This window comes from Carcharodon carcharias, chromosome 36 (genome assembly GCF_017639515.1).
Source record: "Carcharodon carcharias isolate sCarCar2 chromosome 36, sCarCar2.pri, whole genome shotgun sequence".
NCBI lineage: Eukaryota > Metazoa > Chordata > Chondrichthyes > Lamniformes > Lamnidae > Carcharodon > Carcharodon carcharias.
This window is the reverse complement of record NC_054502.1, coordinates 3,415,963-3,435,593: the sequence shown is the minus strand read 5'-3', so window position 1 is coordinate 3,435,593 and position 19,631 is coordinate 3,415,963. Positions and strand designations below refer to the sequence as shown.

The following is a 19,631-nucleotide window of genomic DNA, read 5'->3' as shown; positions in this document are numbered from 1 at the left end:
ACAGTGACAGACCCATGCCCACCAGTACTGTATCGCAGTGTTATACAGTGACAGACCTGTCCCCACCAGTACTGTACCCCAGTGTTATACAGTGACAGACCTGTCCCCACCAGTACTGTATCCCAGTGTTATACAGTGATAGACCTGTCCCCACCAGTACTGTACCCCAGTGTTATACAGTGTCAGACTGGTCCCCACCAGTACTGTACCCCAGTGTTATACAGTGACAGACCCATCTCCAGTACTCTTACCCAGTGTTATACAGTGACAGGCCCGTGCCCACCAGTACTGTACCGAAGTTTTATACAGTGACAGACCAATCCCCACCAGTACTGTACCCCTGTGTTATACAGTGACAGACCTGTCCCCACCAATACTGTACCCCAGTGGTATACAGTGACAGACCCGTCCCCACCAGTACTGTACCCCTGGGTTATAGAGTGACAGACCAGTCCCACCAGTACTGTGCCCCAGTGTCATACAGTGACAGACCCGTCCACACCAGTACTGTGCCTCAATGTTATACAGTGACAGACCCATCCACACCAGTACTGTATCCCAGTGTTATCCAGTGACAGAGCTGTCCCCCCCAGTACTGTACCCCAGTGTTATACAGTGACAGACCTGTCCCCACCAGTACTGTACCCATGTTATACAGTGACAGACCCGTCCCCACCAGTACTGTACCCCAGTGTTATACAGTGACAGACCTGTCCGCACCAGTACTGTACCCCAGTGTTATACAGTGACAGACCTGTCCCCAACAGTACTGTACCCGTGTTATACAGTGACAGACCTGTCCCCACCAGTACTGTATCCCAGTGTTATCCAGTGACAGACCTGTCCCCACCAGTACTGTACCCCAGTGTTATACAGTGACAGACCCGTCCCCACTAGTACTGTACCCCAGTGTTATACAGTGACTGCCCTGTCCCCACCAGTATACTGTACCCCAGTGTTATACAGTGACAGACCCGTCCCCACCAGTACTGTACCCCAGTGTTATACAGTGCCAGACCTGTCCCCACCAGTACTGTACCCCACTGTTATACAGTGACAGACCCCGCCCCACCTGTACTGTACCCCAGTGTTATACAGTGACAGACCTGTCCCCACCAGTACTGTACCCCAGTGTTATAGTGACAGACCCATCTCCAGTACTGTGCCCCAGTGTTATACAGTGACAGACCCATCCACACCAGTACTGTACCCCAGTGTTATACAGTGACAGACCTGTCCCCACCAGTACTGTACCCATGTTATGCAGTGACAGACCCGTCCCCACCAGTACTGTACCCCAGTGTTATACAGGGACAGACCCATCCCCACCAGTACTGTACCCCGGTGTTATACAGTGACAGACCTGTCCCCACCTGTACTATGCCCCAGTGTTATACAGTGACAGACCTGTCCCCACCAGTACTGTACCCCAGTGTTATACAGTGACAGACCCATGACCACCAGTACTGTATCCCAGTGTTATACAGTGACAGACCTGTCCCCACCAGTACTGTACCCCAGTGTTATACAGTGACAGACCTGTCCCCACCAGTACTGTATCCCAGTGTTATACAGTGATAGACCTGTCCCCACCAGTACTGTACCCCAGTGTTATACAGTGTCAGACTGGTCCCCACCAGTACTGTACCCCAGTGTTATACAGTGACAGACCCATCTCCAGTACTGTTACCCAGTGTTATACAGTGACAGGCCCGTGCCCACCAGTACTGTACCGAAGTTTTATACAGTGACAGACCAATCCCCACCAGTACTGTACCCCAGTGTTATACAGTGACAGACCTGTCCCCACCAATACTGTACCCCAGTGGTATACAGTGACAGACCCGTCCCCACCAGTACTGTACCCCAGGGTTATACAGTGACAGACCAGTCCCACCAGTACTGTGCCCCAGTGTTATACAGTGACAGACCCGTCCACACCAGTACTGTGCCCCAATGTTATACAGTGACAGACCCATCCACACCAGTACTGTATCCCAGTGTTATCCAGTGACAGACCTGTCCCCACCAGTACTGTACCCCAGTGTTATACAGTGACAGACCTGTCCCCACCAGTACTGCACCCATGTTATACAGTGACAGACCCGTCCCCACCAGTACTGTACCCCAGTGTTATACAGTGACAGACCTGTCCCCACCAGTACTGTACCCCAGTGTTATACAGAGACAGACCTGTCCCCAACAGTACTGTACCCCAGTGTTATACAGTGACAGACCTGTCCCCACCAGTATTGTACCCCAGTGTTATACAGTGACAGACCCATGCCCACCAGTACTGTATCCCAGTGTTATACAGTGACAGACCTGTCCCCACCAGTACTGTACCCCAGTGTTATACAGTGACAGACCTGTCCCCACCAGTACTGTATCCCAGTGTTATACAGTGATAGACCTGTCCCCACCAGTACTGTACCCCAGTGTTATACAGTGTCAGACTGGTCCCCACCAGTACTGTACCCCAGTGTTATACAGTGACAGACCCATCTCCAGTACTCTTACCCAGTGTTATACAGTGACAGGCCCGTGCCCACCAGTACTGTACCGAAGTTTTATACAGTGACAGACCAATCCCCACCAGTACTGTACCCATGTGTTATACAGTGACAGACCTGTCCCCACCAATACTGTACCCCAGTGGTATACAGTGACAGACCCGTCCCCACCAGTACTGTACCCCTGGGTTATAGAGTGACAGACCAGTCCCACCAGTACTGTGCCCCAGTGTCATACAGTGACAGACCCGTCCACACCAGTACTGTGCCTCAATGTTATACAGTGACAGACCCATCCACACCAGTACTGTATCCCAGTGTTATCCAGTGACAGAGCTGTCCCCACCAGTACTGTACCCATGTTATACAGTGACAGACCCGTCCCCACCAGTACTGTACCCCAGTGTTATACAGTGACAGACCTGTCCGCACCAGTACTGTACCCCAGTGTTATACAGTGACAGACCTGTCCCCAACAGTACTGTACCCGTGTTATACAGTGACAGACCTGTCCCCACCAGTACTGTATCCCAGTGTTATCCAGTGACAGACCTGTCCCCACCAGTACTGTACCCCAGTGTTATACAGTGACTGACCCGTCCCCACTAGTACTGTACCCCAGTGTTATACAGTGACTGCCCTGTCCCCACCAGTATACTGTACCCCAGTGTTATACAGTGACAGACCCGTCCCCACCAGTACTGTACCCCAGTGTTATACAGTGCCAGACCTGTCCCCACCAGTACTGTACCCCACTGTTATACAGTGACAGACCCCGCCCCACCTGTACTGTACCCCAGTGTTATACAGTGACAGACCTGTCCCCACCAGTACTGTACCCCAGTGTTATAGTGACAGACCCATCTCCAGTACTGTGCCCCAGTGTTATACAGTGACAGACCCATCCACACCAGTACTGTACCCCAGTGTTATACAGTGACAGACCAGTCCCCACCAGTACTGTACCCATGTTATGCAGTGACAGACCCGTCCCCACCAGTACTGTACCCCAGTGTTATACAGGGACAGACCCATCCCCACCAGTACTGTACCCCGGTGTTATACAGTGACAGACCTGTCCCCACCTGTACTATGCCCCAGTGTTATACAGTGACAGACCTGTCCCCACCAGTACTGTACCCCAGTGTTATACAGTGACAGACCTGTCCCCACCACTGCCGTACCCAAGTGTTAAAAAGTGACAGACTCGTCCGCGCCAGTACCGTACCCTAGTGTTATACAGGGACAGACCCATCCCCACCTGTACTGTACCCAAGAGTTATACAGTGACAAACCCGTCCCCACCAGTACTGTACCCCAGTGTTATACAGTGACAGATCTTTCCCCACCAGTACTGTACCCCAGTGTTATACAGTGACACACCCGTCCCCACCAGTACTGTACCCCAGTGTTATACAGTGACACACCCGTCCCCACCAGTACTGTACCCCAGTGTTACACGGTGACAGACCCGTCCCTACCAGAACTGTACCCCAGTGTTATACAGTGACAGCCCTGTCCCCACCAGTACTGTACCCCAGTGTTATACAGTGACACACCCGTCCCCACCAGTACTGTACCCCAGTGTTATACAGTAACGGACTCATCTCCAGTACTGTACCCCAGTGTTATACAGCGACAGACCTGTCCCCACCAGTACTGTACCCCAGTGTTATACAGTGACAGACCCATCTCCAGTACTGTTACCCAGTGTTATACAGTGACAGGCCCGTGCCCACCAGTACTGTACCGAAGTTTTATACAGTGACAGACCAATCCCCACCAGTACTGTACCCCAGTGGTATACAGTGACAGACCAGTCCCACCAGTACTGTGCCCCAGTGTTATACAGTGACAGACCCGTCCACACCAGTACTGTATCCCAGTGTTATCCAGTGACAGACCTGTCCCCACCAGTACTGTACCCCAGTGTTATACAGTGACAGACCTGTCCCCACCAGTACTGTACCCCAGTGTTAAACAGTGACAGACCTGTCCCCACCAGTACTGTACCCCAGTGTTAAACAGTGACAGACCTGTCCCCACCAGTACTGTATCCCAGTGTTATACTGTGACAGACCTGTCCCCACCAGTACTGTACCCCAGTGTTATACAGTGACAGACCCGTCCCCACCAGTACTGTACCCCAGTGTTATACAGTGACAGACCTGTCCCCACCAGTACTGTACCCCAGTGTTATACAGTGACAGACCTGTCCCCAACAGTACTGTACCCGTGTTATACAGTGACAGACCTGTCCCCAACAGTACTGTACCCGTGTTATACAGTGACAGACCTGTCCCCACCAGTATTGTATCCCAGTGTTATCCAGTGACAGACCTGTCCCCACCAGTACTGTACCCCAGTGTTATACAGTGACAGACCTGTCCCCACCAGTACTGTATCCCAGTGTTATACAGTGATAGACCTGTCCCCACCAGTACTGTACCCCAGTGTTATACAGTGTCAGACTGGTCCCCACCAGTACTGTACCCCAGTGTTATACAGTGACAGACCCATCTCCAGTACTCTTACCCAGTGTTATACAGTGACAGGCCCGTGCCCACCAGTACTGTACCGAAGTTTTATACAGTGACAGACCAATCCCCACCAGTACTGTACCCCAGTGTTATACAGTGACAGACCTGTCCCCACCAATACTGTACCCCAGTGGTATACAGTGACAGACCCGTCCCCACCAGTACTGTACCCCAGGGTTATACAGTGACAGACCAGTCCCACCAGTACTGTGTCCCAGTGTTATACAGTGACAGACCCGTCCACACCAGTACTGTGCCCCAATGTTATACAGTGACAGACCCGTCCACACCAGTACTGTATCCCAGTGTTATCCAGTGACAGACCTGTCCCCACCAGTACTGTACCCCAGTGTTATACAGTGACAGACCTGTCCCCACCAGTACTGCACCCCAGTGTTATACAGTGACAGACCTGTCCCCAACAGTACTGTACCCCAGTGTTATACAGTGACAGACCTGTCCCCACCAGTATTGTACCCCAGTGTTATACAGTGACAGACCCATGCCCACCAGTACTGTATCCCAGTGTTATACAGTGACAGACCTGTCCCCACCAGTACTGTACCCCAGTGTTATACAGTGACAGACCTGTCCCCACCAGTACTGTATCCCAGTGTTATACAGTGACAGACCTGTCCCCACCAGTACTGTACCCCAGTGTTATACAGTGACAGACCTGTCCCCAACAGTACTGTACCCCAGTGTTATACAGTGACAGACCTGTCCCCACCAGTATTGTACCCCAGTGTTATACAGTGACAGACCTGTCCCCACCAGTATTGTACCCCAGTGTTATACAGTGACAGACCCATGCCCACCAGTACTGTATCCCAGTGTTATACAGTGACAGACCTGTCCCCACCAGTACTGTACCCCAGTGTTATACAGTGACAGACCTGTCCCCACCAGTACTGTATCCCAGTGTTATACAGTGATAGACCTGTCCCCACCAGTACTGTACCCCAGTGTTATACAGTGTCAGACTGGTCCCCACCAGTACTGTACCCCAGTGTTATACAGTGACAGACCCATCTCCAGTACTCTTACCCAGTGTTATACAGTGACAGGCCCGTGCCCACCAGTACTGTACCGAAGTTTTATACAGTGACAGACCAATCCCCACCAGTACTGTACCCCTGTGTTATACAGTGACAGACCTGTCCCCACCAATACTGTACCCCAGTGGTATACAGTGACAGACCCGTCCCCACCAGTACTGTACCCCTGGGTTATAGAGTGACAGACCAGTCCCACCAGTACTGTGCCCCAGTGTCATACAGTGACAGACCCGTCCACACCAGTACTGTGCCTCAATGTTATACAGTGACAGACCCATCCACACCAGTACTGTATCCCAGTGTTATCCAGTGACAGAGCTGTCCCCACCAGTACTGTACCCCAGTGTTATACAGTGACAGACCCATGCCCACCAGTACTGTATCCCAGTGTTATACAGTGACAGACCTGTCCCCACCAGTACTGTACCCCAGTGTTATACAGTGACAGACCTGTCCCCACCAGTACTGTATCCCAGTGTTATACAGTGACAGACCTGTCCCCACCAGTACTGTACCCCAGTGTTATACAGTGACAGACCTGTCCCCAACAGTACTGTACCCCAGTGTTATACAGTGACAGACCTGTCCCCACCAGTATTGTACCCCAGTGTTATACAGTGACAGACCTGTCCCCACCAGTATTGTACCCCAGTGTTATACAGTGACAGACCCATGCCCACCAGTACTGTATCGCAGTGTTATACAGTGACAGACCTGTCCCCACCAGTACTGTACCCCAGTGTTATACAGTGACAGACCTGTCCCCACCAGTACTGTATCCCAGTGTTATACAGTGATAGACCTGTCCCCACCAGTACTGTACCCCAGTGTTATACAGTGTCAGACTGGTCCCCACCAGTACTGTACCCCAGTGTTATACAGTGACAGACCCATCTCCAGTACTCTTACCCAGTGTTATACAGTGACAGGCCCGTGCCCACCAGTACTGTACCGAAGTTTTATACAGTGACAGACCAATCCCCACCAGTACTGTACCCCTGTGTTATACAGTGACAGACCTGTCCCCACCAATACTGTACCCCAGTGGTATACAGTGACAGACCCGTCCCCACCAGTACTGTACCCCTGGGTTATAGAGTGACAGACCAGTCCCACCAGTACTGTGCCCCAGTGTCATACAGTGACAGACCCGTCCACACCAGTACTGTGCCTCAATGTTATACAGTGACAGACCCATCCACACCAGTACTGTATCCCAGTGTTATCCAGTGACAGAGCTGTCCCCACCAGTACTGTACCCCAGTGTTATACAGTGACAGACCTGTCCCCACCAGTACTGTACCCATGTTATACAGTGACAGACCCGTCCCCACCAGTACTGTACCCCAGTGTTATACAGTGACAGACCTGTCCGCACCAGTACTGTACCCCAGTGTTATACAGTGACAGACCTGTCCCCACCAGTACTGTATCCCAGTGTTATCCAGTGACAGACCTGTCCCCACCAGTACTGTACCCCAGTGTTATACAGTGACAGACCCGTCCCCACTAGTACTGTACCCCAGTGTTATACAGTGACTGCCCTGTCCCCACCAGTATACTGTACCCCAGTGTTATACAGTGACAGACCTTTCCCCACCAGTACTGTACCCCAGTGTTATACAGTGCCAGACCTGTCCCCACCAGTACTGTACCCCACTGTTATACAGTGACAGACCCCGCCCCACCTGTACTGTACCCCAGTGTTATACAGTGACAGACCTGTCCCCACCAGTACTGTACCCCAGTGTTATAGTGACAGACCCATCTCCAGTACTGTGCCCCAGTGTTATACAGTGACAGACCCATCCACACCAGTACTGTACCCCAGTGTTATACAGTGACAGACCTGTCCCCACCAGTACTGTACCCATGTTATGCAGTGACAGACCCGTCCCCACCAGTACTGTACCCCAGTGTTATACAGGGACAGACCCATCCCCACCAGTACTGTACCCCGGTGTTATACAGTGACAGACCTGTCCCCACCTGTACTATGCCCCAGTGTTATACAGTGACAGACCTGTCCCCACCAGTACTGTACCCCAGTGTTATACAGTGACAGACCTGTCCCCACCACTGCCGTACCCAAGTGTTAAAAAGTGACAGACTCGTCCGCGCCAGTACCGTACCCTAGTGTTATACAGGGACAGACCCATCCCCACCTGTACTGTACCCAAGAGTTATACAGTGACAAACCCGTCCCCACCAGTACTGTACCCCAGTGTTATACAGTGACAGATCTTTCCCCACCAGTACTGTACCCCAGTGTTATACAGTGACAGACCGATCCCCACCAGTACTGTACCCCAGTGTTATACAGTGACAGACCCGTCCACACCAGTACTGTACCCCAGTGTTATACAGTGACAGACCTGTCATCACCAGCACTGTACCGCAGTGTTATACAGCGACAGACCTGTCCCCACCAGTACTGTACCCCAGTGTTATACAGACCCATCTCCAGTACTGTTACCCAGTGTTATACAGTGACAGATCTTTCCCCACCAGTACTGTACCCCAGTGTTATACAGTGACAGACCCGTCCACACCAGTACTGTACCCCAGTGTTATACAGTGACAGACCTGTCCCCACCAGCACTGGACCCCCGGGCTGGGAGTGAGAGTGCTGCCCGCAGCCTGCGCGCTAGGCCTCGGCTTGTGGAGCGGCGTCCCCGCCGGCCGGCCGGCCAGGCCCGGGCCTTTACCTCAGCCGCTTACCCGCGAGTTATTGAGCTCCATCATCACCTCCTCGAAGGCCGCCGTCTCCTCCGCCTGTTTCTGGTTGTGGAGGGCGATCTTCTCGCTGAATTTCCGCGGGTTGTTGCCGGCCGCCATGTTGATGGCGATTTTTTTTCCCCCTTTGGACGGAAACGGCGCGGCCGGGGAGGCGAAGCGGCCGAAAGCCGCATTAATCGCGTCAAAACAACCGGGATGCGGCGGGGCGGGCGGGTTTGCAGGTTGCGGGCGGCGGGGGCGCGGTTAGGAACACGGAAAAAAAACCTGCCCGACCGCTTCGCCGCGCATCTTGGGATCTGTAGTCTTTCCCTACCTCTGACCCGCTCTCTGCATGCTGTTCTGGACTACAACTCCCAGGCACCTCCGGTGCTCCCTCCCCTCTCCCTTTCCCCCTTCCCCCCCTTTTCTTCCTCCGGGGGAGCAGCGCCTCCCAGAACCCCACGCGCCTGGCTGCCCGTGATTCCTGACCCCCAGCCCTCGGCCTTCTGGGTCTTGTAGTTTCCCCCGACCCTCGCTTCCCTTGCCCAGGGGTGGGGAGACTGGACGGAAAAACTACAACTGCTCAAACATTCTGCAAATTAATTTAAAGTACAATTTTATTCGCGTTCTTTTCACCTGTGGATTCAACACATTTTTCCTTATAACCTGACCTGAGAAAGTGTGTCTACCTCTGGCAGAACATAGTCATTTCTGAATGTTTATTCTGCTAAGAGTGACTTCCCTGCGCCAAGCAGTGAATTTGTAACAAGGGCTACCCAGAGAGGGCATAGGCATGGAGATGGGCAGGTGCAGAAACACATTCCAAATAAATAGGGTTCGATTAATTGTATTATAATTGCATTGAAGCACCTCAGAGTGTAACATGACCTACGTCGATAACTCCAATACCATGGCACGGCCTGATTGTCTGTTCTGACCATATTGAAATGACTGTAATATTCATTGATTGTGTTGAAGCACCTCATGATCCATGAGTAAAAGTTGAATCTGATTGTACTTTTTGTGATGGCCATTTAGAAATGTTTTGTAATGTTTTTCCAGATATTTTATGAATAAAGTATTTTTTCACAAAAAAAAGTAGGGTTTGATTCTGCAATTCACAGCGACTGCACTCCAGCCTCTTCGCAGTGTATCTGAAACCTTTTCAGATGGTTGCAAGTCTCACAATCTCACTGCCAGCTATGTCATCCTGTAAATAAACACCCGCCCTCACTCTTCCTCTACCCCTCCTCCATCACCCAACCCCACTGTTAGATATCTCCCTGTAACTCGGTTTCTCTGTGTTTAAACTGTTAACATATTATTAGCTTGGCTTGCAGGTGATGTTTAAAATTTCTTGCTTGATCTTTGCATCTTCCCAAAAACAGAAAGCCTACTTTATTTAACAATCCCTGGCTGGTATTTCATTTTAAGCATTGATCCGCTGTGTTCAGCAGTTTGCCAGGCATGGTCGGTGAATGGATACTCTTTGCTGGTTACATTGTGTTTGATACATTTGGTGCTCTGTATCCTTTAGTAAACTGCAACAACTCACACCCCGATACAAAGGTATTTTCGTCCCGTGCTTCTTGCTTGTGAGCTGGGTGTATCTGCTGACATTCCTCTCAGATCAGTATTAGTTGGGTAACTTAGCTGCTTTCATGGTCTGATTCTTCATCCTGTGCCTGTCCTGGTGCACTCTCCTCTTAATCAAAATTTAGGATAGGAACTTCGGAGAGGGAGTAGGCCATACGACCCATTGAGCCTGCTCTGCCATTCAAACAGATCATGGCTGATCATCTCCCCTATGCCATTTTCCCCACTATCCCGAGATGTCATTAGTATCAGAAATCTATCAACTTGTGTCTTGAACATGCTCAATGATTGAGCTTCCACAGCCCTCTGGAGTAGAGAATTCCAAAGATTCACCACCCTCTGAGCGAAGAAATACCTCATCTCAAGTTTTAAATGGCCTTCCCCATATTCTGAGACTGTATCCCCTGGGACGCACCAGCCAGGGGAAACATCCAATCCACATCTATGTCGAGCGCGTTAAGAACTTTGTAAGTTTCAATATGATCACCACTCATTCTTCTAAACTTCCAAATAATACAAGCCTCAATATCTCCTTATAAGACAACCCTGTCTTTCCATGGATGGGACATAAGATGGGATAGAATATTTTTAAAAAAAACAGTAGACCATTCAGCCCCTCAAGCCTGTTCTGCTAATGGTTCTGACAAAAGGTCATCAACCTGAAACATTAACTCTGTTTTCTGTCCACAGACACTGCCTAAGCTTGCTGAATATTTCCAACATTGTCTGCTTTTATTTCCAGTCAATATTGAAGTTGTGACTCTCCAACTAGTTAGTATCTACAGCTCTGGATAACAATCAGGAGCAGAAGCTCTGTTTTCTCCCTCTCTATAATTCAGTCTCCGAGTCTCATTGTCGTGTTCCTACTGATGTCAGCTGACTCCACACAAGACCACGGATTGAGCCAGGACCTGAGCAGCTTCAAGGGTTTAGCCACCAGAATTAACTCAGTGACCCATCCAACAAACCTATACAGAGAACCTGTGTGTGAGAGAGACACGAGATATCAGAATATCAGCAGCTGTCTGTATAAAAGAAAGGCACAGAAAGGAAATCTAGTCAAAGTTAAAAAGTTACTTTTTCTTTGCAATATTTTTATGTAAAAATTCTCATGAAACTGTCCAATGATTTCTTGGTATTCCATTATCTGGCTCTTGTTTCATGCCAAACATACCCCCTCTAAACCCAGCACGCTGAGTTACATTGAACTCTCAGTTCAAGACTAGAAGTCACCCAAGGTTTCCAAAGATTTTTATTTCTTCTCAAAAACCACACAAAATAGTTTTACATTTATACAAAATATGTCTATGAAAGATTGGCTAAAAGCGGAAACAGTTGTATTAAAAATCTTATGGGGACACTGGTAAATATAAAGCCGAAACTTTGTTTCATTTTAAATATTATTTAGTGTGGTTTTAAAAATAGGTCGGTGCTCAGGCTCCCTGGGCTGGAACAGAGGATTGCAGCCTGCAAACACCCAGCAGGATCATCATTACGGAAGAACAAAGAGACACATTCACATTTCACAAGGCTGGTCTCTCACATCAGGGAGCTAATACCTAGGACTTCTTCCTTCTATTAAAGGACTTGTCTAGAGTGATCTCGTAGCAGGAAGCCAGATGGTTAATGGAAAGGGTAGACATGGAAAAATTAGTTAAAATGTAAGTTGTGAGAGTCAAGACACAAGAGTCACGCCGGTAAAAGATAAGTCTGGGATTCAGTGAGGGGTCGACACATGGAATGGAAGATCAACTGAAGCATTGTTACAATTGAGAGTTGATAGATTGTGTTTCAGGACTATATCTTTTGGTTTATAAGAGTGTTAATAGCTTGGGGCTGCATCTTTTAATTTAGGATAAATGAAAGCGATCAAATTGTGACCAAAATTAAAAGAGATCTAGATTGTTTTATTAAGAGGGAGGTGCCTGGTATTTACACTTGAGGACGATGACAGCTGCTTCTAAGAACATGAGGAGATCCTAAGTCCCCCTTGGCCCAGAAAGATGTTATTGATATCAAATTGTAAACAGTTGGTTACTGGGCAGTGATCAGGAGCAGGAACCCTGGCTGATTTCCCCTCTCTAACCCAGGCGCCACAAGACTGTAAGACCCACAGTGTATGTGTGGACAGGTTGAATGTAGAACACACAGTGTAAAGCTGCTACAACCTATATTTTAGGTAATCAAATACAGTACTGGTTTGAGCTACCCAAAGTTTCTATAACCGTTCTATTATTCAAATGTTAATAAGCCACTGTTTTAAAATAATTTTTAACGAAGCTCATAACTTCCACTATTTTGGTAAACTAGCCTCTGTCTCCCATTCTAACTTTCTCAGCTTTAGTAACAGTGGAGTTTAAATGATAACTAGCAGTGTGTTTATAGGAAGCACACACTCCTTTATCATCAATCCCACAGCAGGATATGTGGGAAAAGTGTTACCTCCCTCCTCTCTGGAATAGTGAGATCTGCCTCTCTCCCCTTCTCTCCCAGCGAAGGGGTAATGAGGCAGCTCCTACGGCCACGGTGCTCCATCCTTCCCATCAGGGACTGGCCTGAAACAGCCCGCAATTCCTTGCCCAAGCCATTAGTCAGCAAAAAAGGGCCCGGGTTAAAATCCACCCAGTCCGATTCAGTATCGCCACCAAAATGCCAGCAAACTGGGACAACAGGCAGCCCTTGAAACTATCATTCCCCCCAAATCACAACCACTGCACTTGGTGCAATAACGGAGGATCTGGAGCCTGCAGAATCATCCTGGAAGGAGCTGGTCAATCTGACATCAGGGCTTTCAGTGTGGGCATGAAAATACAGGGATTACAATTGGAGTTTGAGGGAGTCGGTGTTTGTGGCGGGGGGCGGGGGGGGTGTTGCCGGGGACTGGAGTTTGAACGTCCAAGGTTGACTTGATTGAGGTTTTTAGGGTTTTGAAAAGGATCTTATAGGATAAAGAGAGAAAGTTTTCCCACTGGTTGGTGGAGTCTAGGACAAAGGTGCAGAACCTGAAAAAACAAGAGCGCATCATTCAGCAGAGAGGGTAACAGATACAGAAGGGGTGGGAGAAGGGTGCAACTCTCTCCCACTAAAAGCAACAAATGCAAGGCCCAATTCATCATTTGCAAGTGGGAAATGGGTAATTTATGCTAACCAAGGGTATCAAGGGATAAGGAGCCAAGGTGGGAGGTGGAGTTATGATTCAGACCAGCCTTGATTGCACTGAATGGCAGAACAGGCATAGTGGGCTGAATGGGCCAGCTTCTGCAACTGTGCTCCTAAAGCAGCTGGAACGGTCGTGGAGGGAGGGCGCAGGGATAGTTCAAACGCAGCTGGGGCTGACCGAATTGAACTGGAACTGGGAGATGGTCAGTACACGTGTAAACAATCCATCACGTCCGTGGCCCCTACACCTTGATAAAAAGGACCATGGTGATGAGAGCAAACCCAATGATCAGCATGAGGACCTTGCAAAGACGTTGATGCGAGGAGTTGAGCTCGTGAGGCAGGATTTCCATGAAGGTGACGTAGATGAAGCTTCCTGTGGCCACTCCCTCCAGCACGCAGCGGACTAGCTGGTGGCTGGAATCCTCTGTCAGGGCAATGCCCAGACCAACCCCCAGGGGGGACATCAAAGCAAAGGCGATGATGCAGCAGATGACTGCTGTCCACTTCAGCCGGCTCTGCACCAGCTTCAGAGTCAGGCTGAAGGCGATGATACACTTGTGGACCGAGAGGGCGATGCAGATCTCCACCACCTTGGAGCTGGCCTCCTGCAGTCCCACCGCCAACCCTTCCAACACGGAATGGAGGGAGAGGGCAAAGACCAGGACAAAGCAGCGGATGGCAGAGTGAGAGTTGAAGTCCACATGGAGGTGGGTCCCGGCCTCTTCACGCTGACAGCCACTCTCGCCCGGGCCCAAGTGGTGCTGCGAGTGCAGGTTGCCACTTGAAGACCTGCCAAGGAGCGGCCTGGTCTCCTCCAGGTTGCTTGATTGATCCCGGCAGGCCAACACGATCTGCTCCATGATCAGCACCAGGAAGAAGCCCATTGCCACTATAAACTCCGGCAGCGGGAACTGCAGCTGTAACACAAGGTAAAACAGAACACACACATTAATGTGCAGTACGGCTTGAAGTTCAAGGTCACTCGTTTAGGGGGTAACAACATAATTAAATTGGCAAGAAAAAAACTGCAGGTTTGGGTATATATTGTTGCCAGATTTCGTTCACAGGACAGATTCAGCTCTGGTTAGATAAAGAGATCCAGGACAGTGTAGAGGGAGCTTTACTCTGTATCTAATCCCGTGCTGTACTTGCCCTGGGAGTGTTTGATGGGGACAGTGTAGAGGGAGCTTTACTCTGTATCTAACCCCATGCTGTACCTGTCCTGGGAGTGTTTGATGGGGACAGTGTAGAGGGAGCTTTACTCTGTATCTAACCCCGTGCTATACCTGTCCTGGGAGTGTTTGATGGGAACAGTGTAGAGGGAGCTTTACTCTGTATCTAACCCCGTGCTGTACTGTATAGTGGTTATTTTACAGGAAACTGAGTTGATTATTTACCAAGATTAAGTCCAATGAGCTGAGGAAGGAATCTTTGATTAACTGTCACAAAACCACTTTGTGCCGAGCTCAAAATCACAAAGATTTTTTTATTCATTTATGGGATGTGAGCTTCACTGGCTGGGCTAGCATTTATTACCCAGCCCGAATTGCCCTTGAGAAAAAAAAACAAGAGAGAAACAGAATCAAAAATAAAATTCATTGCAATATCTTAAAGTACTTTGGATAAAATTCGATGGAATTTAGAAGAATGGGAATTGATCTCTTTTGTAATGTATTAATTTCTCAGAGGGGCTGATAGGATAGATACTGAGAGTCTCAGGATCAAGTGTCTCTCTTTCAGGACTGAGATAAGGAGAAATTTCTCCACTCTAAGGGTCATGAGGGCCTTTTCCCCATACCCTTGCATGTTTTCTCTGTTCAAATAATCATCCACTTGAATGCCTCAATTGAGCCTCCCTCCACCATACTTCCAGGCAGTGCATTCCAGACCCAAGCCACTCACTTTGTGGAAAAGTTTTTTCTCGAGTCACATTTGCTTCTTTTCCAAATCACTTTAAATCTGTGCCCTTTCGTTCTTGATCCGATTATGAGGGGGAACAGCTTCTCCGTCTCTACTCTGTCCAGACCCTCATGATTTTGAACATCCCTATCAAATCTCCTCTTAGCCTTCTTCTCTCCAAGGAGAACAGTCTCAACCTCTCCAATCTATCCTCAGAGCTGAAGTTTCTCACCCTGGAACCAGTCTTGTAAATCTCTTCGGCACTCTCTCCAATGTGATCACATCCTTCTTATAGTGTAGTGCCCAGAACTGTACACAATATTCCAGCAAGATGTCTAACCAGTGTCTTATATAAATTCAGTATAACCTCCTTGTCCTTATATTCTTTGCCCCTATTAATCAAGCCCAGGATACAATGTGCTTTATTAACTGCTCTCTCCATCTGTCCTACCACCTTCAATGATCTATGCATATATACACCAAGGCCTTTCTGCTCCTGCACCCCTTTCAAATTTCACCCCTTATTTTATATTGTCGATCCATGTTCTTCCTACCAAAATGCATCACCTCAGTTCTCCGCATTGAACTTCATCTCCCACCTCTCTGCCCAATCCACCAACTTGTCTATGTCCTCTTGAAGTTGCACACCATCCTCCTCACAGTTCACAACACTCCCAAGCTTCGTATCATCCACAAACATTGAAACTGTCCCCTGCACACCAAGATCAAGATCATTAACATGTATCAGGAAAGGCAAGAGTCCCAATATCGACCCCTGGAGAAGTCCACTACAAACCTTCCTCCAGCCTGAAAAACATCCATTGACCATTACTCCCGGATTCCTATTTTTCAGCCAATTTTGTATCTACAAATGGCCTACTCCTTGTTCTATTTCTTACATTGTTAAGTAATCCAACAAAACCACCCTGTCTTACACTCAGAGCACGTGTGCTGTTGTGAAATTGCTGAGAATGGATTGAGTAAATTGTCAGGAAGGTCGGACACAACCTGCAAATCTGAGAGCAGCAGCAATTAGCAATTCCTTCCCGGACATACAGAACCACAAACCACAGGTTGTTTCCCCACACTGAAGCATCCGCTCAGTACACGTCAGCCGTGCTGTTCCTTGGCCTTGGGGAGGGAGACTTAGAGTATAAACTGGGTCCCAGCTGCTGTCGGGTGGTCTCTGGCATCACGTCAGCGCCTAGTTTGGATTGGATTGTGAAGCATACACACACACACGCACTCTGAATATCTTGTTGAGACAACTGAATATTGTCAACCGATGGACCGTGTGCGAGGGAGGGAGACAGATGACACTTGGCGTCAGAAGAGAACTCAGGCAGCAGATTAGTTGAAATTTGTGACAAATGGGAGTTTGGAAAGATAGAAGGGCATCAGGGAAATCAACATGATGGCCTGGGTTAGAAAATAGTGGCTATGTTAGGGAGGTCAGTGTGGTAATCTTCACTCTTCCTGAGGTAGAAAATGTGGCTGTCCCAGCGACTGAATTGGAACATAGTAAAGCTGAGGTGTGGAGCACAGAGGGGAACGTACTGGTCAATGGGACCAAAGGAAGTGTGGAGCTGGAGCAGGGACAGCGAGCTATAATAGATCCCACAGTAGGTAGTTTAAATCAGTCGAAGGCACAGAGACATCTGAATGTGTGACTTAAACCCAATAAAAAAGAGTCCAACCAAGAGCACCTGTCAAAAAGTTAGTCATTTCCTCGCTCACCGCTCATTCTGGCTGCTTTAATACAAACCATCATTCCTCAAAGCCGCTAGCAATCCACAAACACTATGCTTGGCACTTTCCCTAAAGTCCAGTCATGAAAATTTCAGTCCAATCACTGCTTGAGTGGCTGAGTCAGTAAATGGCATCAAAAGTCACAGAACACACCAGTGTAAACAGAAACCCCTCCTGACCGTGTACGGGTTTAATGGGGCAGAGATTGCTGCAGAGTGGGAAGGGCTCTGTCATCTGTCACCATTCACACTGACTCAGTTCGCTTCATTATGCTACTCTGTTCAGTGATAGCGTGACTAAGTGGGCAGCAATCTCCCTGCTGAGTCAGTAGCTTGTTAGCATAACCCCTTTCCCGAAACTTGTGCACATAATCTAGGTTGACATGCTCATTGCAGTACCAAGGGAGTGCTGCAGTATCAAAGAGGCTGTCCTTCAGATGAGATGCTAAATTGAGTGTAAAAGATAGGGTGGTACTGTAGGAAGAAGCAGTGGAATTCTCCCTGGTATTCTGGGTCCATATTTAGCCCTCAACTAATATCACCAAAACAGATGATCCGGTCAATCTGGGAGCTTGCTGTGCACAAATCGGCTGCCAAGATTCCTACGTTTCTAAAACTTGGTCACTGGCTGTAAAGCACAGATATCCTGAGGTTGTGAAAGGTGCTATAAAAATGCAAGCTGTTTTACAAGTCAAAACTGGGCTGTTTGGGAAGAAGAGCAGTGTTTGACAGAACTGTGACATCAAACTCACGCGTTACTGCTGGGGGAATGAGTAAATGTTTACCAGGCCTGTGATATCAAACCCATGGGTTAAATGCTGGGGCGGTGGGCACATGTAAATGGTACTCACGGTGATTTTCATCTTGTCCAGCGATGCAGCCATGTCAGACAGGTAGTCTGGAAGCAAATCTAGCAGGCAAGTGGCTAGGAATACACCACCAGCCAGGCAGCTGAGAAGACTGAGAATTCGCCGCTGACCTATTTGGAAAGGATTAAAAACATTCAAAATCTAAACTAAATACGAGATGTTGTATTCAACAGAATCTGTTGAAGGGTCATTCAGACTCGAAACGTTTTAACTGTGCTCCTCTCTGCAGATGCTGCCAGACCTGCTGAGTTTTTCCAGGTATTTTTGTTTTTGTTTTGGATTTCCAGCATCCGCAGTTTTTTGCTTCTAGGTCAGGACTTCACTCCAGCTCAGACTGCCACAAGTTAGCTCCTGATTCCTCAATCCCACCATGGGGCATTTCCCCCTTTTCAGAAGGGGTAGGGTGGAAAAGATGGGAGATTTTTTTTTCTAACGCCCCTCTCCCCAGGGGATTTTTTTTCACTCTTTGGGAGAGGTGGAGATTTTTTAATACTCCCCTCTCCCTGGACGGACTTTTATTCCTCTCTACAAGGGAGGGAGGGGGATTTTTACCCCTTCTCCCAGGGGGTTGGGGTTTACAAAAATACGAATTAGGAGGGGTAGGCCACTCGGCCCTTCGAGCCTGCCTGATCATTCCACAAGGCCGTGGCTGATCCAATTTTACCCTCAGCTCCACATTCCTGCCTACCCCCAATAACCTTGTTAATCAAGAATCTACCTAGCTCTGCCTTAAAGATTCTGCTTCCACCGCCTTTGGAGGTAAAGAATTTCAAGGACTCATGATTCTTCGAGAAAAAAATTCTCCTCATCTCCATCTGAAATGAACGACCCTTTTTTTTTTACGGCGATCGCCCCCAACTAACGCTGGTGGAGGGGGAGGTGGTGAAGCGAGATTATTTACCAAACTGGGGAGGAGGCTAATGCACCTCCGTGGGATTATTTACCCCCACCTCCCCCAGGTGGGGCGTGATTTACTCCCTCCTCTCACCCCCGGGGGATTATTTACCCCCACCCCTCGGCCTCCACCCCCGGGGATTATTTACCCCCGGGGTGGTTATTGACCCCCCCCCAACCCCCCCCTCCCCGGTTCATTGACCCCCCCCCCCCCCCCCCCCCCCTCCCTCCCCGGTTCATTTACCCCCTCCCCGGTTCATTTACCCCCCCCCCCCCCCCTCCCCGGATCATTTACCCCCCCCCCTCCCCGGTTCCAGCTCCGGCCTTTCCCATTGTACCTGAGATCCCGGCTCCTCCGCCCACCGCCGCTCTCCGGACCGCGCACAGGGGCAGGAGGCCGCTCAGCACCGTCAGCAACAGCAGCAGAAGCAGCGAGACCAGCTTCACCTCCAGCCCGGGGCTCATCGCCAGGCCCACCCCCGGCTCCAACGGCACTTTGCCCGGACCCGCTTCTCCCATCCCGCCTTAGGCCGCCGGCGACATCTGCTTGTGCCCCCAGAGAAAAAACACGCCCGGTCTCGGGCAGCTGGAAACCCCCCCCCCCCCCACCCCGCGGGCGGGCCTGGCGGAATTT

At 49.4% G+C, this 19,631-nt stretch overlaps 2 protein-coding genes across 10 annotated transcripts in view; both read right to left on the bottom strand.

The window, feature by feature from the left end:
* LOC121272902 (CREB-regulated transcription coactivator 2-like) overlaps nucleotides 1-8,966 on the bottom strand; it is a 238,865-nt gene extending 229,899 nt beyond the window's left edge. For 7 of the 9 annotated variants that reach the window (XM_041179748.1, XM_041179745.1, XM_041179747.1 and 4 more), the window contains exon 1: nucleotides 8,833-8,961. In XM_041179748.1, the coding sequence (XP_041035682.1) occupies nucleotides 8,833-8,949 (117 nt within the window). In that variant the 5' untranslated portion in view covers nucleotides 8,950-8,961. Of the gene's footprint in view, nucleotides 1-8,832 lie in introns of all 9 variants that reach the window. The other 2 variants (XM_041179740.1, XM_041179742.1) reach the window with 2 other exon arrangements.
* A 2,695-nt stretch (nucleotides 8,967-11,661) lies between these two features.
* Nucleotides 11,662-19,579, bottom strand: LOC121272925 (zinc transporter ZIP1-like). The gene is made up of 3 exons (XM_041179792.1): nucleotides 19,336-19,579; nucleotides 18,086-18,213; nucleotides 11,662-14,504 (listed from the first exon to the last, which is right to left on the bottom strand). The coding sequence occupies exons 1-3, from the start codon at nucleotides 19,514-19,516 to the stop codon at nucleotides 13,827-13,829; spliced, it is 987 nt and encodes a 328-aa protein (XP_041035726.1). The 5' UTR covers nucleotides 19,517-19,579; the 3' UTR covers nucleotides 11,662-13,826.
* Nucleotides 19,580-19,631: the final 52 nt, after the last annotated feature.